The sequence below is a fragment of the Ranitomeya imitator genome, chromosome 8 (assembly GCF_032444005.1).
Source record: "Ranitomeya imitator isolate aRanImi1 chromosome 8, aRanImi1.pri, whole genome shotgun sequence".
Lineage (NCBI taxonomy): Eukaryota > Metazoa > Chordata > Amphibia > Anura > Dendrobatidae > Ranitomeya > Ranitomeya imitator.
The window spans coordinates 13,818,556-13,837,793 of record NC_091289.1 but is presented as its reverse complement, the minus strand read 5'-3'; the positions used below and the strand labels follow the sequence as shown (position 1 = coordinate 13,837,793).

General features: G+C 45.1%; 1 protein-coding gene across 1 annotated transcript; it reads right to left on the bottom strand.

Annotated features, from left to right (window-relative positions):
* Positions 1 to 3,813: 3,813 nt before the first annotated feature.
* Positions 3,814 to 18,798, bottom strand: SLC25A20 (solute carrier family 25 member 20). Its single transcript, XM_069736329.1, has 9 exons — positions 18,586 to 18,798; positions 17,305 to 17,397; positions 14,295 to 14,422; positions 12,002 to 12,092; positions 10,111 to 10,228; positions 8,687 to 8,759; positions 6,855 to 6,964; positions 5,505 to 5,629; positions 3,814 to 4,832 (listed from the first exon to the last, which is right to left on the bottom strand). The coding sequence occupies exons 1-9, from the start codon at positions 18,691 to 18,693 to the stop codon at positions 4,770 to 4,772; spliced, it is 909 nt and encodes a 302-aa protein (XP_069592430.1). The 5' UTR covers positions 18,694 to 18,798; the 3' UTR covers positions 3,814 to 4,769.
* Between the last annotated feature and the right edge of the window lie 440 nt (positions 18,799 to 19,238).

The window sequence follows — 19,238 nt, the reverse complement described above, 5'->3', positions numbered from 1 at the left end:
CTTAAGTGAAGGCGGCATAGCTGTACGAGTATACTCAGGTCGGGGTCTGATATTTTGGGTACACCTCATATCGATGTCATCTGTGGCGACTTTCCTGCCGAACTATCTAGTTCCTTTAACAGCGGTCTCCAACCTGTTGCAACTATCAGAGGGGATGTTGGGAGTTAAAAGTTGCTGAACAGGCTACAGACAACGTCATCACCTTAACTCCTATATTTTACTCTCACATCGCCTTGATTTTTCTTTTATTTTTAAGACTCAGCAGTTGCGGTGTAATGTCCCTTTAAGATCTGAAAATTTGGGGTAATTCTTGCACTAATCAGCACCCGTGACCTAAAACGAGCGGCTACGACAGTATAAATGGACTAAGAACACAAGCTATACATATATAGCGTCTACACAAAAGCACCGGCCTGCGCGGCCTGGCCGTGACAATGGCGCTGCCTTGTTATTAGTGAGGTCTGCATTCATCGCAGGAGGGACGCCGCTTTAAACGCACATCCTTGTTGCCTAGTGAAACAATTGTAATTGGGATATCATCCAGCTGGGTTAATTACCCCCGTCATGTAATTGCCCCCCTGTCACTCTCCACAATGTGCTCTGACGTCACCTGCCACTTCTTAGCAGTTTATGTAATCCTGTAATACATTAATCCCGCTACAAGCTGTCAGCGTGTCCTACACCCTCAAGGTCTTTTGTTTTGCAGCCCGAGAGCGCGCGCTGCATTATTAATCAGGGCCTCGTAAATCGTTAATTCCAATCACTGCCGGGTGACACGAGACGTCAGCAGCGGCACCGCAGTCACCTGCCCGGATCTCGTACACTTCACCAAACATTTCATCTGCAGCATTAATGGTTTTGCAGTTTTTTATGCTGCGGAAATCCACAATGAAACATCGTGCACAATTTTATATATGGCTTTATCCGCAAAAAATCCAGCACGTAATAGAGTATGAAAGTAGATGAGATTATAAAGTTATATTACATGCATAAACTGCAGGGTTTTTTTTTGTTTAAATCCGCATCACGTTAATAATCGATATCGGAGTAAAGGGCTTGTATGAAGTTTCTATCTTCAGGAGCGCAGCGCTCCACTCCTCTGCCAGGGGAGCAGCGTGCTCCTGAGGATCGCCAGCTCAATGGCTGAGCTGCTTGCCAAAACTGTCTGCTCCCCGCTGTGCAAGGTCACCTAGGCCGGCTGGATCCAGAGATCTGGATTGTTGTAGAGAAGCACTTACAAGCTATACAGCAAACAGCTTGCATGAGCGCGCTCTCAGCCCAGAACAAGCCAAGTGAAAATCCTATTTGCATGGTGGGTGGCTCAGTGGCTAGCACCATGTATAAAGGTAAAACCCGCAGCAAAACCTGCATGTAACACAGACAGACTTTACTATGGAAGCAAAGCAGAAGATCGGCCATATGTGCAGGCACCTATTAGGCTACGTTCACATTAGCGTTGCGTTGGGCGCAGCCGCGGCGACGACGCATGCGTCATGCGCCCCTATACTTAACATGGGGGGCGCATGGACATGCGTTGCACTTGCGTTTTGTGACGCATGCGTCACTGTGGCGCATGCGTCAGGGTGCAGAGGACGCTGCATGATGCAGTTTTTTCTGCGCCAAAAACCATGCAAAAGTGGACGCATGCGTCACAAAGCCCTTCGTTGTGCATGCGTTTACATTTGCGTTGCGTCGCCGACGCTGCACCGCACAACGCAAATGTGAACATAGCCTTAGGTTATGTTCCCACATAGCGAACATGGATTTTCCACTGCGCAGTTGTGTGTTGGGCATAAAGTTCAGTTTATTGGTAGCAAAAAACATTATCTCCACACAGCGAGGAAAAAAACAGCAGCATAAGATGACCTAAGGTAGGGATGTTAAATCCCCTGCGTGTCTTACGGCAGATACCAATGGAAAGGACAAAATCTGCACGATTTGATGGGTTTTTTTGCCACTGCGGATAATGCAGAGAAACGTGAGATAAGATGGATGGATATTTCTCCGATGATGTAGAATTTCATCTCTTACTTTGGAATTACCTTTTACTTGCCGCCCACTCACACCTACAGAGCGGCACATTACTCACTGTGCCGTCACCCTGCACGGATCGTTTTTCTCAGTACCAGTAACTGGCGGTCTGCTTGTCAGCGAATTCCCCCCAAATTAATTACGCACTAATATGATGATCTTAAAAGGGGAAACTCACATCATTATCGGATGAACTGCGCCATTCATTAAACTTAAAGCGTTAACTCATGCAGTGCTGCATCTCGTTAAACAATACGGATGGATGTCATGAAAAATTCGGCATCGTTTGGTTTTTACTGGCTCTTTGTTTCCCTGCACATTAGTGGCTGCAATTTGACAGTGAGCAAATTCTGAGGGGGAAATTGGATACCTATTTTATCCGTCTTTTTCTGAGCTCCTCGCAGCTGAATTATGACCAAAAGGGGATTTTTGGTACTCACCGTAAAATCTTTCTTGGAGCCTTCTTTGGGGACACAGGTAACCTAAAGAAATCACAGTTCAGTTCAACTTTCATGAGGTCTATGGTTGCAAGTGAGCACAGAGGAACTTAAAATTTCCTCCGGGTTCTCCGGTTTCCTCCCACATTCCAAAGACACTCTGATAGGGAATTTAGATTGTGAGCCCCATCAGAGACAGCGATGATAATGTATGCAAACTGTAAAGCGCTGCGGAATACGTTAGCGCTATATAAAAATAAAGATTATACTTATGCATGCAGGGCTTGGCTGAGCGTGCATATGTGCTCAATGGGGAGAGAAGACCAAGTCGCTAATGCACAATGCCAACTTTTCAAAGAATTGGGCATGCTGGATTTAAACATGCCCAATCCTTCTTTCAACCGCAGTATTGGGAGAGTTGGAACAACTTTATATCAAACATTTAGGGTTGGCTTCCACTTGCGATTAAATCAGACTAATGCAATTTGATTGAAAATCAGATTGCATTAGTACCAATTTAATCCTATGATTGTGTTCTCAGTGGCGTTTCTTTTTTCTTGCTCCGATTGGATCGCGACCGGACAGGAAAAAAAAGAAAAAAATCCAGCATGCTGCGATTGCATGCCAAACTCGGATTGCATACACCCATATAAGTTTATGGATGCATCTGAAACATTGCACTGCACTCAGAAATCATATGAGTGCAGTACGATTCCCGCCGACGGCAGCAGCAGCGCATATTGAGAAATTAAGTTCTCAGTCTCCTCCACACCTGTGCTCCAATTCTCACATGCAATATGATTGGAGGATAGAGCACTGACACTTAGATCCAGCTCTTCTGCGAGCGTAATCCCGAGGGTCAACAGGTTATAGGATACCATATGCTAGTGTCCCCCTGCCTGTTGCTGGGCTCATCTAATGTGTATCGGCATCTTAAAGGATAGGAGAACCAGCGAGGACAGTATTATTTTATATATGTATTTGGCAAAAAACAATAAAAAATTGGAAGGGGGGCTGCTGGTTTCATTAAAGCTTTTGCACCACTTGCCCTCTATGGCCTGTGTTACTAGGTCTATTACTCGCTGCAGAATGGGTTAACCGAGTCTGCTGCCATGGAGCTGGTTCTGACAAGTTTATAAGTCCCATCTTCATTTTTCGGAGCTCCTCTCAGCTGACTTATGACCGTATGATATTTGAGCTGTACTTTGTTTTGATAAATCAGCCCAGAGAATTTCAGAAAAAGGAAGATTAAGTGTTAAACTCTCCAGAATAAGTTCACTGACGGATCCTTAGTTAACTCACGGCCAGGAATACACAGTGCGACACACACCGACTACTGAACAAAAACGGTGCAAAATTTTTATTTAAGCCCAATTGGAAATTTTTTTTTTTAGCCAAAAATACATCCAAGTAACAAATATGACATTTTCTTAGATGCATTTTTGCACAGCACCCATCATTTGTCTAGTGAGGCACAGACCGGGAATTATGGAGTCGAAGTGGTTGCATGGTCCTGGACGCACGTAGTCATGGCTGCCTCCAGTGCCCGCGTCAACATTAATGAACGGTGAGCAATGCTCGGATAGAAATAACCCATTACAAAAGCCGTGTGATGAGACAAAACATTTACTTCTGATAGAAAGATCTGTAGAAAATTAAATCTCTTCTCCCACCCTATAAAATCAAGGACTGGAAAACAATTTGTAGGCAGCGAGGAGCTGAGATATGTGCAAGAAGCGCGGCACAAGAATCGACACCATGAGGCAGATATTTAATACGTGCAGCTGTATACGTTTAGAGGTCGCTCTGCTCGGGTTACCCAACGTATGGATGCAAGGAAAGACTGTGCCCGAGTGTGGGGGAGGGGGCCGCAGCACTGTGGGGTAAAGGCTTAGTGCCAGGACAGGTACCGGCCGGTGCTCACCGAATGGCTTACGGTTTGTCAGCTGCAGGTCACCGATCCTTCTATACAATGGGAGAAGAGAGATAGTGTTCTGCGAAGTGCGACGCCAACGCCCCGGAGTAATTAAGACGGAGGTCAGCGCCGGATCGTTGCCTTATTGATCTACTAGATAAAAATAAATTGCCTGTAAATCATCTAATTCATCGCAGTCCATAAAAATCCGAGCAGCTCGTTACATTAACAGGGAGGATTTTAAACAGTCGCATTTCAAGTGTTTCTGCTTTTCCCCGCGAATGGGGGAACTAAGGCAACTTGTTATTTATCAGTCCTTTTCTTGAAAGGTGGCAGCACCAAAGGTGCCAAGTAGCCGGCCGGTCTTCTATAAAGTCCGGAAATTCTCACAAGTTTGGCGCAAGCCAGTTTAGGAACTTCATGGCCACTTCGAATCCAAGGAAACACGCCTGAGGATGAGAAGAGATGAGGGGATTCATTAGTCAGAGTCCTTCAATCAGTATTCTCTGCTAAATAGCTATCTGGTTCTGGGAAAGCTGGGTGACGGAAATCATTGCTGAATCTTAGCTTTTTTTTTTTTTTTTTAAATTTGTCCTTTTCAGGCCATTGATTAAGATATCAGTCTACAGGAGACCCGGACCATATAGGATTTAGGAGATTATTTCCAGCCATGGTTATACTGAGAAATCCAGTAATCCGGGATTATAAGTGGTCTCACGATCGGTCTGGAAATCTGGAGTGATTAAAATGCTTTCAATTAGATTAATGATTGAGCAGGTACAAACTAAGAAAAAAATAAAAATTATACTATAAAATAATATCAATTTTTTGAGGTGGGGGGTGTTTGTTTTACATATGTACATAAAATATTGCTAAAAAAAAGTATGTATAATAAAAAAATAAAAATCAGAAAGTCGTATGGGTCCAAAGTGGCAAGGAAAATATCTACAGTCCATGTCGGAAAAAAAAAATTATATATATATATATATATATATATATATATATATATATATATATATATATATATATATATATATATATCTCTAGGAAGGCAGGGAAGAAAAAAAAAAAAGGAAGGGAAAAGGGGCCCGAGAGCCCGTATGATCCAGACCATTACTTACAGCATTGGCAGGGAAGGCACGGAGCATGACCGGCGTGAAGCCTTTATACAGTGATCCTATTCCTTCCTCACGGATTAATTCACGCAGCACATCCCGGAATCCATTGGGATATTTTCCGGCCGGGGCTGTGGGACAGATGCAGTAAAAGTACAGGCAGGACATTTTGTACTGTAGCAACCAATCACAGAGCAGCTTTCATTTTTCCAGTGGAGTTTAAGAAATTAAAGCTGAGCTCTGATTCGTTGCTATGGGAAACCAAGCCAGTCTCACCATTACACATTTGGGCCTAATTGTTGAGAGCAACCAGCCAGAGTTCAGCTGGAAAAATTATCGGTTGCTAAGGGCAACATCAGACTTTGACAACAGGTTTTATATAATCGGGGCCTACTGGTCACAGATCAAACAGTATAGCGGGTTGCCTCAATGAGTGAAAACCGGCACAAACTGCGCCATATCCACCGATATAACGGGGAGCTTTATGAAAGGGTGTACAGAGAGACATCTTTGTTGCCCATAGCAACCAAACGAAGTGTTGCTATGGGAAACACAGACCATTTCATTTACATCCCTGTTTGCTGCCATATTGCCAGTGTATGCAAATCTAGCCTTGTCACGTGGGCGTGGTCCTTAATACAACACCCATAAAAAGTGAGGATCACGCCCACTTGGCTAACAAGGCTACATTTGTATACATGGGAGAAGTGGCTACGGCGGCAGACAGCGATGTAAATGGCCGCTCTCACCTTTTGGATAATTGATGGGTGTTAATGCTTCGGCCCGAGAATGGGACCCTGAAATGCCCCTCCGGGCTGGAGCGGCAGCCGCACATCCATCCTCTACGGAATTACTGGTGATGGCTGCTGACAGCAGTTGGCTTTTCCGGCAGATCATAGACATTGAATAAAAAAATAAAATGGTGCACATGAGTTTCACTTCAGAGCCCAGTTATCGGAAGGAGCGGTGGTCCCAGCCGTCGGACCCCCACCCATCTGCAACTGATCGCCAATCCAAGCCTTTAATGCTGGGAATAAGCTATATAATGTATCACCATATTGTAATGCTGGGAGTTGTAGTGCAGCGCCAACCCCACCACAGTTTGCCCTGCACAGCTCCATGCTGCATATATAAGAGTATGTTGCGGGTTTTTTTTTTGGCTGCTGCTCCACTTCAGACCCATTACGAGCGCGGCCCCGCGGAGACTAATTCAATTCACAAGAGGCTCAGAAATTATTAGCACTTGAAGAGGTGGAAAAAGAGCGAAGAGAGGAAGAATAGAACGGGATTTACTGAAATACAGCGCTCCTATTAACACGCCGGCCTGCAGACCCTCACAGCAAAGCCAGCACCCACCTGTCTGGAAACGAGATTTTAGCACGTCTGGGGGAATCGCCACAGACCAGTTAAAGATTCCAGCCATTCCTCCGGCGAAAAGAATTCGAGGAACACTCAGCTCAGTGACACTGTCAGGGATGGGGGATGGAGAAAAGGGAAAAATATAGATATATATAAAAAGGTAATTTACAGCAGGACTGCGGCTTCGCACCAGTAATATGAGAGACTGCACTATACATAGGATAGAAGGTTTACAGGGCTCTGAAATGGCGACCGCGGGCTACTAATGTGGCCACTGGACTAGGGGTTCCGAGATATTATTTGATCAACTTTAGTCAATCTTTCCCAACTCCCCTATACTTATGAACCCTCGGCCGAGCCTAGCACTCGTGTGTTTTCAGACACTTCTGGCAATGGAGTATCCCTCCAAAAAAAGTATCATACATAATATGTTGGGAAAGAGTCAGGCGGCCCCCCCATATACATTACATGGTCATCCGCTGTGGCTAAAATCGTCCCCCTTTCATCACTTGTGTACGGGGGCCATTTGTAAGAAGCGTTGTGGCTCATGACCAGTCTGGATACACACAAGTGAGCAGCCAACACCGTGCCAACTATAAAGAGGCAGGATTTCCCTACAATGGCCCGTGTCCATCCCAGCCTGCAAGAAATGTAAACTCCGAGAACAAGCTGCGATCGGCGCTGGTTTAAGGAAGGTTCTTTCAGATGAGCCCATACAAACTGTACGGGGATCATTAGTACGATCCTTGTCGGCAGCACATCCCCCGTTTCAACAGGACGAGGTGCTGCTGAGGATTTTAAAGGTTCACATTCAGGATCCCACTGCTCATCTGTTTGCAGTTTATGGGCGCCGATAAGGAAGGGGATGTTAGCCGTGGATCTGTCATAATTGGCAGCACTTTCCCTTGAAGTGATGGAAAATCATTAGGATTTATGGTTGAATCTCCGGGAACCTTACAGATACTGAGAATAAAGGAGACGTACCCCCCATTTTGATTGGCCATCCCCGTCTTATCTCGCACGACGTATCAGCTATCTTTCTAAGCTTGTCTGACCACCTAGCTGCACATTATATCTTCTATAGGTAGTTAAGCGATATAGCAGAGCTGAATGTGTTTTCCAGTGTTCGTTATGATATCTCTCTGCGTTAATGTAACACGGAGCTGTAATGGCAGTCCGATGAAACCAGGGAACATCGTGTTATTATAATGACCAACTCTGATCTTCTGCATCAGTAATTTTATTCCTCCCCCCCACCCCAGTTACTAAATAAACATGACAAAGGGATAAAGGAGGTTACGTACCATGATTGATCGTCTGTAATACTTGGCTGATTATAGGGATTTACTTACACCAATTATACTTGTGCACACAACAAACCCTCCCCACGTCGGGTTGAGGACTCGTTGGGCCGGATATTCTGGCTCAGCCGATCCGTTCACAGAAATAAGCTAAACTAAGTTATACTAATTCAGAAACCATGAACGCCAGTGTCCCAGAGACAGGAGACGAGGACAAGGAGCGGTGACCTCGAGTGATACCCAAAATGAAGGAGCCGCCCCTCCGTGTCTAATCGGCCCCCTTAAGAAGTCAGGAGATAAAGCTTCTCTGAATTGAAGTGACACAAACAGGAGCGAAGGGGCCTTTGTATTTTATGCACTGTGGAGACCACCAGCAGCTACACCCCACAGAGCATATCTTTACTACCATTACTGGAAGAGGGGTGGCCCAAACCCTCTAATGTGCTTTATATTTTAAACCTCACTGACCGTACATTGTCCTGGTGCAAGTCCAATGAGCCGACCCTGCTCTGCAGCGACTGTGATTACCTGTGGCCCTCAGGTGTCAGGACATTCTTCAGCCATTCGTAGGTCATAAAGTACATTCCACTCGCCGGCACATCTACGGCACAAAGCGGACAATCATTAACCAACAGCAGACAATAGAAATCCCAGCACAAACATGGTTGCCCGTACATCGACCCCAGCTATAGTCACCCACCTTTCCTATAGCCCCGAGAGACAAGTCTGCCTAGCGGAGGATTGATAGATCCACTAATATTGTATCACACCCCAACGATACAGTACTGCTCTTCAGAAGCTTGGGAAAGCTGGATGCAACCATTATAGGACCAGTAATAGTGGCCACTCAGGTTTCCCAGATGCAGCCAGTAAAGAGAATTTTTATAGGTGATATGCTGTCACTTTGAACAGGTTTTACCCCAGATTGATAGTTATCCTCTGTACAGACCTTGCTGATAACTGGGACCCCCAACAACCCAGAGAAAGAGGAGGTGGAGCGTGCGCCCCTCTCCTCCAGTCATTGTCTATACAATGGCCAGTTCGAGTAGAGTGCTCTATTCAGATCTCTCCAGCAGTCCCACAGACAATGAATGGACTGGAGGGGTGCATGCAACACCTTCTAATCTGGATCGGTAGGGGTCCGTGAGGTCGGACCTCCAGTGATCAGCAAGTTATACCTTATTCATATGAAAGGGGATAAACCTCTTAATATTGGCAAGTTTCTGACCTGTGGTACCCCAACATTAGAGAATAAAATGGATGCAGCTCCTGCACTTTTCTCTGCACAGCGGCGCTCAGAGAATAACGTGCTTCTGCATTTCTGAGCCCATCGCGTTTTCGGAGCTACACTGTGCAGACATTAGCGCCATCTCTCCTTTATTCTCAGGCGCTGTGTGCCCCCAAAAGGATCTGACCTCGATCCAATCATCCTTGGCCATTATTTTCTAAGATGGGAATATCCCTTTAAAAAGTTCAGTACATTAGGTGCTAAGCGCCCCGATCCCGCTACACTGGGGTGAATCATGGACCCCCCTTGTTAGAGGACCTCTTCATATCTCACAGATCGGCTCAGGCCCTGGAAAACTATAGATCAGCAGGAAGAATACAATTAGCTACTGGAAGCCGACCTGACCTTGAATCAAGTCATTTACGTCCTGGATTTGTAGAATTGTGCAGCCGTGACTCTGATTAGGATGTGAGATTTAATCAGCGCAATTATCGCTCATCGCTCCTGAATCTCATTATCTACAGAAAGGGGGATGCCATGCTAATGCCAAAGGCTGCGGCCAGGGTAACCCGGTGAGAAATGGTGATGGGTCCCCCTAAATCTACACTTTCTTCCCTGTTGTACCCCTGGAGTATGACATCTTGCTTGGTATTGGCTCCCCCTAGTGTTACTTATGATATCCGCAGTGTGAGGCCCCATGCATCCTCCATCCTATATACCGTACCTCTCATGAGGGTCAGAACCGTCCCCTTGTATATTCCTCGGATTCCAGCCTCTCTGTAGATTTGCTTGGCGCAGTCCATGGGGCCGGCATATTTCTTTTCTCCAGTGGCCGCCTGGATCTGGAAGACAAAAAGCATATTTTCAGTGCATGGTCTCTTCATGAGCAGGGTTCGGACCTTCCTAATTGTCCAGTATATCAGGCGAGGTGGTCATCATCTTTATTCGCTAACATGATCAATGAAGCGACTCCTTACCTTCACGATTTTGATTTATAACAATAAAGCCGTTAGAGGAGGAAATCAAACTTCTAAAAAGTTGTACAGAACTTAAGAAGGAAAAAAAAAAAAAAAAAAAAAAGGAGAAAAAAAAAAAAAAGAAGGCTACTTTTCCACAAAACAGCGCCACAACTTTCCACAGGTTCCACATGGTATTACATCTCAGTCCTATCCATTTTAATCCCTTAAGGACCGCAGATACGCTTTTTAAACGGCAGAAGTTAAGGGTACTTATGCCTCAGCGCAGCTTTTTAACAGCGCTGAAAAAAACTTTATGAAATTTATACAATGCGATTTTCTAGATTTTATTTTTGATAATCTATCTCTCAATGTTAAAATTAACCTACCCTTAAAATTACGGATTGTTCATGTCTTTGTCAGTGGGCAAAATTACAAAATCAGCAAGGGATCAAATACTCATTTCCTTCACTGTATGCATGGACCCCAGCAGAAAAGAACAAAAAAACAAAAACAAAACAATTCTTACCTACCTGTGCGCCCTCGCAGCGTGCTGTGCCAGCAGCTGTTTTGTGCTTGTAAGCAGCACATGGCAGTGACGTCATGCGCTGCTTATAAGCTGCAGAGGACAGCTGCTGGAATATTCACAGTTCTCCACGCCAGGACTGTGTGTGTGGAGCGCAGTGAGTATTCAGTGCTCTTTAGTGAGCAGTGTCAGCAACAGCCGCTGGGTTCCTGCAGCTTCCAAGCCTTCACATGTGTCCCTACTAAAAGGTAAGAAATATTCGTTGCATTCCACGCCTAATGGGAGTATAGAGGAGTGAATATTCATTGCCCTAAGTAGCCTGCACACTCCAAGGCTGGGCAGCTGCCAACACTGTGCTCACTATTAAAGAGAAATTAATATTCACTCCTTTCCACGCCCATGGGCGTGGAAGGGAGTGAATATTAATTTATCTTTAGCAGCGGGACCAGGAGTTAGGAGGCAGGAGCCGGTTGCTGCTGCTGCTGTCACCCGCTACTCTGCCGCTCTCCCACCACAGATAGATTAGGGACATCTGGACTATAGACGCACCTCCCATTTTTGGAGAAAAAAAGGTCTTCTAGTCCAAAAAAAAAAAAAAATAAGATAAATAGATAGATATTTTTTATTTGTTTCGCCCTAATTGCATTTTTCTGATTGAAAATCTGCCATTTGATTTGGATTTTTTTTTTTTAAACTGCATTTACCTTACAAGTTAAAAACATTAATGTGGGAGTATTTTTTCATTGGAAAAAAAGGGGAGAGAAACCTTTACATTTTTTTTTTTTTTTTCAAAAACTGCAAGTGGTTCAGTTTAGCAGTATGTGGTAAAATAGTGAAATTAATGAGCAAAAAAAAAAAAAAAAAGAAAGAAATAGCGACCATGGAGACTTCAATAGGCGTCTAGCTGCCATGTATACCCATTGGCACACAGATTGTGTGCAGGGTTTAAAGGGGGCAATATGCAGCGGACGATAGCGAGGACCATGTGGCTACAGGAGCTCCTTTTTCTCAAAGAGCACAATGTCACCACCTGCTGCCCATAGGAAGGAACTGCAGGATGACAATTTTTTTTTTTTTTAAACTACATATCCCATAATGCACTGCGGTTACAATGCATTTCACTTCTTCCATACCTGTAATAGACACTTGATTCTCTCACCAGGTGCCATAATCGCTGTTGTAAAGACCCCGGATAACATGCCGGCTGCAAATAGCTGGGGATACCTAGAAACAAGAAAGATAGAGAGTCATACAGCAAAGTAAAGACTGGCATCATGATCTGCAGAAGACTGGGCTAGTACTGGGCAGAATGGAGGGTGAATGTACATATACTATTTACACACGGGTACAGAATATGGACACCGAGGACACATACCTTACACAGCCGGGCGAAGGTAGGGGTGTCAGGAACAAGCCCCTCCAGTATTCACAGCCTAGAAGAGCAGCAATTAAGACAGAGGGGCAACCGGAGATCACGGCATTAAGGTCACGCATGGTATAAAGTGACACTAAAGCCAATTTCTTCTGTGCAATTTACTGTTCTCTGTTACCAGCCATTTGAAATTCGGACAAGAGAAGCCCAGAAATATCTCTGCCCAATGACTACTACTTTATGTCGCATATCCAGAGTCATCCACCTTGATGGGTCCCTTTAGCTGATCGTATCTCTGCCTGCTGTCAGTGAATGGAGCCCGATATATCCCACAGGTCAGGGGGTACTGCTGCGGTTTGTGATGGTGGAATTGGTCCACCGGGTAATGACAACGACCAGCCATAACATTAATAAAAGGTGACGCAAGCGACACTGAACCTGGTTACATTTACGTCAATGGGTGATAAGCGGTGGGGCGCGCAAAGCGTAATAACTGTGATGCAAAGTCGTCAGGACCCGCAGAGCATCGCAGCTATGATAGAAAGGAGTCAGGACCCGCAGAGCATCGCAGCTATGATAGAAAGGAGTCAGGACCTGCAGAGCATCGCAGCTATGATAGAAAGGAGTCAGGACCCGCAGAGCATCGCAGCTATGATAGAAAGGAGTCAGGACCCGCAGAGCATCGCAGCTATGATAGAAAGGAGTCAGGACCCACAGAGCATCGCAGCTGTGATAGAAAGGAGTCAGGACCCGCAGAGCATCGCAGCTATGATAGAAAGGAGTCAGGACCTGCAGAGCATCGCAGCTATGATAGAAAGGAGTCAGGACCTGCAGAGCATCGCAGCTATGATAGAAAGGAGTCAGGACCCGCAGAGCATCGCAGCTATGATAGAAAGGAGTCAGGACCCACAGAGCATCGCAGCTGTGATAGAAAGGAGTCAGGACCCGCAGAGCATCGCAGCTATGATAGAAAGGAGTCAGGACCTGCAGAGCATCGCAGCTATGATAGAATGGAGTCAGGATTCGCGGAGCAATTAGGAAAAAAAAAAAACTGGAACAATAAGGGGCAACAAGGTTCTTATCCGAGACACAGTGGGGAGACCAAAAGTAATGATACTCACCTCCTATGGTTGTGTACACACAACCACTGAAAAGTTCAAGGCTGCTGCAGACCCACGGGGATTGGAAAAGGTAAAAATGAATGGAAGGGTTAATCTCCGCTGCCAATATAGTAGAATGGAGGAGGAGGAGGAGGAGAACAATATCCAAACTTCTTCATCAGCACAAACGACTATAGCTAGTCCTGATGACAAAGTTTTGAACTTCGAAACGCGTCGACTAAAACCGCATTCCTGGATATTGTTCTCCTCTTTCAAGATACACAGAGCACCACAGCTGTGATAGAAAGACCAAATTAAAAACAAAAATTCCCATTCTACAAACAAAAAAAAAGGGACAAAACATGTCGCCATCACCACTGTAATACCTAAAAAGAAAACCTCTCCTTTTGGAGCTTGTAGCTGCTGTTCAATCATTATTATTGCTTATGGGATAAACATGGATCATATCTCTCGTAATCCTCTTTATTAAATCAAGCCCAATCTATATCTCACTAATTCCCTCGACAGGATCCCTGGTTCATCCATCCAGGAAGCCCAAAGCTGTTCAAACTTATTAATATTGCCTCTTTTATTCGGTCTCCCATAACAGCACCATGAGAGAGGGGATCCGCCTTTCAGGGACAGGAAACCTACAGACATAAAAGGGCGGCACCTCTCTCCCAAATCAGTTGGTTTCCTGTCCTTGACAGATGAACCTCTTCAGACATACCTGTGAAGAAAGTAGAAGATGTCTCTATCACCGCTGCAGTATGATTCCTTTTTACCGTAGCTGTCTTTCCCTTTCCATGTCCCATTCCCCCCCCCTTCCCAGTTCTTAATTTTCTGTGTTACCCAAAGCAGGTAATATGTTCGTGTAAAAATTGTTGGAAAACTTTAATGAAGATCATTTTTATTTTTTTTTTAAATAAAGTAATAGAAAAGTCTGTGTCTTACGTGAGAATTTCCTCCGGATGCTTCTGCTGCAGTTTCTTCCCAAGACCAAACCCAAGAAAGCAAACTGCATACATTGGTGTGACCCCGATGATGGGGGCCAACATTCCCTTGTACAGACCCTTGACGCCCTGAAGCAAAGAAGTTAAGAAAAGAGTCACTTCCCTGAACTACACAGAAGTCATCACTCCAGGATGGAGTCATCTCTCCTGGGATAAGGGGCTGTCAATGAATGTTCGCACCGCTTATCTCAAGCACTCTTTTCTGTTACCTGCGGACTTTTTTCCTTTTTTTAGTGGTGGTGGGAGAGAAACTGTAAGGGCATTCAAAGGACGCTGCATGAATCAGTCACCAGCCAATATACGTGTACAAGTACCGATACCAGTACAAAGTGCTACTGAGTGCGTGGAAGAGAGAACAGGGGATAGATTAGTGAGGCAATAGGCTGGTCTAAACAAATTAGTTTTTAAGGCACACTTGAAACTTTGGGTATTGGGAATTAACAGAATTGTACGAGGTAGTGCATTACAGAAAACAGGTGCAGCACGAGAGAAGTCCTGGAGATGGAAATGGGAGGTTCTGATTATGGAGGATGTTAGCCTTAGATCATTAGCAGAACGGAGGGCACGGGTAGGGTGGTAGACAGACAAGGGAGGAGATGTAGGGTGGTGCTGAACCGTGGAGCACTTTGTAGGTGAGAGTGATGAGTTTATATTTTACTCTGGAGTGGATGGGTAACCAGTGCAACGACTGGCACAGCGTAAAGGCATCGGTGTAATGGCTGGTGAGGAATATGATCCTGGCTGCAGCATTCGGGACAGATTGGAGAGGGGAGAGCTCAGTAAGAGGGAGGCCGATTAGTAGAGAGTTGCAATAGTCCAGGCAAGAATGAATTAGAGCTCCAGTAAGATTTTGCAGAGTCAAAGGTAAGAAAAGGTCAAATTCTAGAGGTTTTTGAGGTGTAGATGAAAAGAGCGAGCGACTGATCGGATGTGGGGGGGGGAGGAATAAGTTTTGAATAATATACTGGGGAGTAATGGGGGAACTACACACGGAAATGGCAGTGTCGGGCATAGGTAGGTTAGAGGAGGGAGGAAACAAGGACTTCAGCTTTAGACAGAAGGAGGACATGATGTCAGAGACAGCGGTAAGACAATCCCTAGTATTTTGTAGTAATGCAGGCGGGATATCAGGAGATGATCTGTATAATTGGAGGTGATCAGCATAGAGATGATAATGAAAACCCGAATCTACTGATGGTTTATCCAATAGGGGCAGGGTACAGGGAGAAGAGGAGGGTAGGGGCAGGGTACAGGGAGTAGAGGAGGGGACCTAGGACTGAACCGTGCCGAACCCTTTATGTTCCAGATGGTACATGTGACCCCAGAATGGTGCAGACTCTTCAGATATCTGCCTGGCAGAGCTGCCCATAGAGTTTAATCCTTAATCTAATTTGAACATGGAAATAGAGAAGCAACTGAACGAGAGAAGATACAGATTAGATGTTAGAAAAAAAGAATTTGACAGTGAGGGTGATCAATGAGTGGAACAGGCGGCCACGAGAGGTGGTGAGTTCTCCTTCAATGGAAGTCTCCAACCAGAGGCTGGACAGACATCTGTCTGACATGGTTTAGTGACTCCTGCATTGAGCAGGGGGGTTGGACACGAGGACCCTGGAAGGTCCTTTCCAACATTCTATGATATCTTAAGGCCCCTTCACATTAAGCGACGCTGCAGCGATACCGACAACGATCCGGATCGCTGCAACGTCGCTGTTTGGTCGCTGGAGAGCTGTCACACAGACCGCACTCCAGCGACCAACGATGCCGGTAACCAGGGTAAACATCGGGTAACTAAGCGCAGGGCCGCGCTTAGTAACCTGATGTTTACCCTGGATACCATGCTAAAAGTTAAAAAAAACAAACACTAGATACTTACCTACCGCTGTCTGTCCTCCAGCGCTGCGCTCTGCTTCTCTGCTCTCCTCCTGTACTGTCTGTGAGCCGGAAAGCAGAGCGGTGACGTCACCGCTCTGCTTTCCGGCTCACAGCCAGTACAGGAGGAGTGCAGAGCGCAGCGCTGGAGGACAGACGGCGGTAGATAAGTATCTAGTGTTTGTTTTTTTTTACTTTTAGCATGGTAACCAGGGTAAACATCGGGTTACTAAGCGCGGCCCTGCGCTTAGTTACCCGATGTTTACCCTGGTTACCAGTGAAGACATCGCTGGATCGGTGTCACACACGCCGATCCAGCGATGTCTCCAGGGAGTCCAGCGACGAAATAAAGTTCTGGACTTTATTCAGCGACCAACGATCTCCCAGCAGGGGCCTGATCGTTGGTCGCTGTCACACATAACGATTTCATTAACGATATCGTTGTTACGTCACAAAAAGCAACGATATCGTTAACAATATCGTTATGTGTGAAGGTACCTTTAATTTACGATAAAAACAAAAGGTCAACCGTTCTTGAGAATATTAACAGTTTTATTTACAACTTGTTACCTTGGTGACCGACCACCTCTGCTCTCTATAGCTTGGAAGCACTGCGCTGAAGCAGGCCGGGAGTAGGAGGTAATGGCATGCTCCTGGATAGTTTCAAAACAGGCCTTACAAGCTCAATAGGAAAGAGCTTGTAAGCAATGCTCATGTTATGCTGTCTAACAGCAGTGGTCAATCTCCAAGGCAACAAGATGTGAACAAAACAAAAAAAACATAAAATTTTTCAAAAACAGCTGAAAATTTTAATAAGAGGTAAAATAAACTTGCGTGAGCTTGGACGCACTATCAGATCACACCTATCTATGAGGTTGGGAATATTCTGTGAGCTTTTCTGCATAGAATATCAGAATGCTTTTCTCTGACTCAATGATACCCGCCAATATCTTCCCATAATTCTGCAGTCTAGAAATGGAAGCAGTTACTGACGGAAACCACAGTGGGCACCGGTTACTGGTGCGGGACCCCAATATTTCCCCAGCTGGGGGCCGGCCATAGTTAACAGATGAGGATACCTCATTTACAATCGTCTTCTTAAAGCAGTCGAAGGTCCCCGAGTACAGAGGGGTCTGCCCCGGACCCGGCTTCACTTGGGTCTGAATCCGAACCTAGAACATAAAAAAAACAAAAACAAAAAAAAAAAAAACATAAATAAGAATATTTACAAATAACTAACAATTTTTTATTTTTTTTTTGGGGGGGGGGGGGGGGGCGAGTTCTAGCTTAATTTTGGGTGCATCGACTCCAGGAACCTCACCTCACTTTCCTAAAACCCTGAATGGCTTTAGTGCCCGGTTCTGACCTTTTTTCTTGCCCCATGAGGGGCTGTACTAGTAATTACCCAGGAAAAGATAGAAACATTTTATTTCCTAAACTTTCTTTCTGTTCCTTTTAATAAGTTTAGGAGAAGAATACAAATAAAGTGTCACCGACGCCCCGGGAGCCAACGAACAGTCACACGATGCAGCACAGCCGCCCTCCAGCCTGTAACCTCTTACCTAAAAACTTGTCAACGCCAGCGCCCCCTGCAGGTGGCTGTGCAGATGACACCTTCGTGCAAAACTGCGGTAAAACGTCACACAAATGTTTTTTTGAACCCGGCCTATAATGAGCACAAAACGTTTTGGGTTTTTTTTTTTTCCCCCCTGGTGAAAAAAACTGACTTCATAAAGCTGCAATGATTTTATCTTTTTTTTTTTTTTTCCTTTTTAATTATTATTTTTCCAGCATTTTTTTTTTTTTTTGCAGATTTGCGGCTGCGTGCACACCGAGTATTTGAAAGTGATTTTTCTGCACTGACTTCATAAAGCTGCAATGATTTTATCGCTATTTTTATTATTATTATTATTATTTTTCCTGCAATTTATTTTTTTTTTTTTTTGCAGGTTTGCGGCTGTGCACACCGAAGAGATTTTTCTGCACCGAAACCCAAAGTATTGGCAAGAAAAATACTTTTTTTTTTTTTTTTTTTAAATCTCCCATTCATTTGAATGGGTGAAAAAAAAAAAAACAATGAAAAATTTGATGATGGAGCTATGAAATAAAATAATAATAATAATAAAAATAAAAAAAACCCTGCTGTGATTGGTCAAATCTGCAAGGGGAAAAAAAAACAGCAGCGTGTGCACGAGACTTCAGAAATCGCATTCACTCTGCTGGTGATGAAAAACGCCGCAGCTTTTACAAAGAAATGAAAAAAAGAAGCAAAGTGTGACCAGGTCCGAGCCGCTCGCACTCTCAGGCGTCTTCTGGGCATTTCCAACGCTCCGGTGACCGGCGACTCCGGCAGCGCCCACCTTTATGGTGTCCAGGGGATGTCCAGCAAACACCAGGCACACTCCTCCGAAGCCCCCGGCAAAAAAGTTCTTCACGGGGCTGACGACTTGCTGCTTCTTCTCGGCCATGATGCCCGCAGTCTCCGGCACCGGACAGTGACAGCCGCCGCCTCCCGCACTCAGGACAAGGTTTACTCCCGCGACCTTCGCCCTAATTTCCCTTAAAGGAAACTGACCAATCACAACGCGTATCCCGACAGCTCCTAACCAATCAAATGTTACTATATCAACGACTTCCGCCCTCACTCGCTGACTGACAGGCCTCACTACCAATCACCGAGTGACTTTTTAATCTTCCGCCCTTCCTTAGGATTTCTGTGGTGACGTCTCCCAAAACTGAATGAGTGACAACTCAAAACACCACTCAAAACAACTATTTTTTCATAAACCACGCCTTCTTAAAGGAAACGCACCCTGATTAGTTAGCTGTGATCACTAGAGGTAAAACCGTCGCACATTTCCAGTCTCCGTTACTGACAGAAGCAATAACTGTTCATAACGTGATGGGGTTCCTCAAGGATCAGTCCTAGGCCCCCTCCTCTTCTCGTTGTATACTGCCCCTATTGGACAAACAATCAGTAGATTTGGTTTCCAGTACCATCTCTATGCTGACG

Excerpts from the sequence above, each read along its gene's own strand:
- SLC25A20 (XM_069736329.1), bottom strand. The coding sequence starts at position 18,693 with ATGGCCGAGAAGAAGCAGCAAGTCGTCAGCCCCGTGAAGAACTTTTTT. Across the intron at positions 12,093-14,294 it reads CATCCGGAGGAAATTCTCAC|GTATCCCCAGCTATTTGCAG; the intron begins GTAAGACACAGA and ends TCTTGTTTCTAG. Across the intron at positions 5,630-6,854 it reads AAAATCTCGTTTCCAGACAG|CCCCGGCCGGAAAATATCCC; the intron begins GTGGGTGCTGGC and ends TCTGTCCCACAG.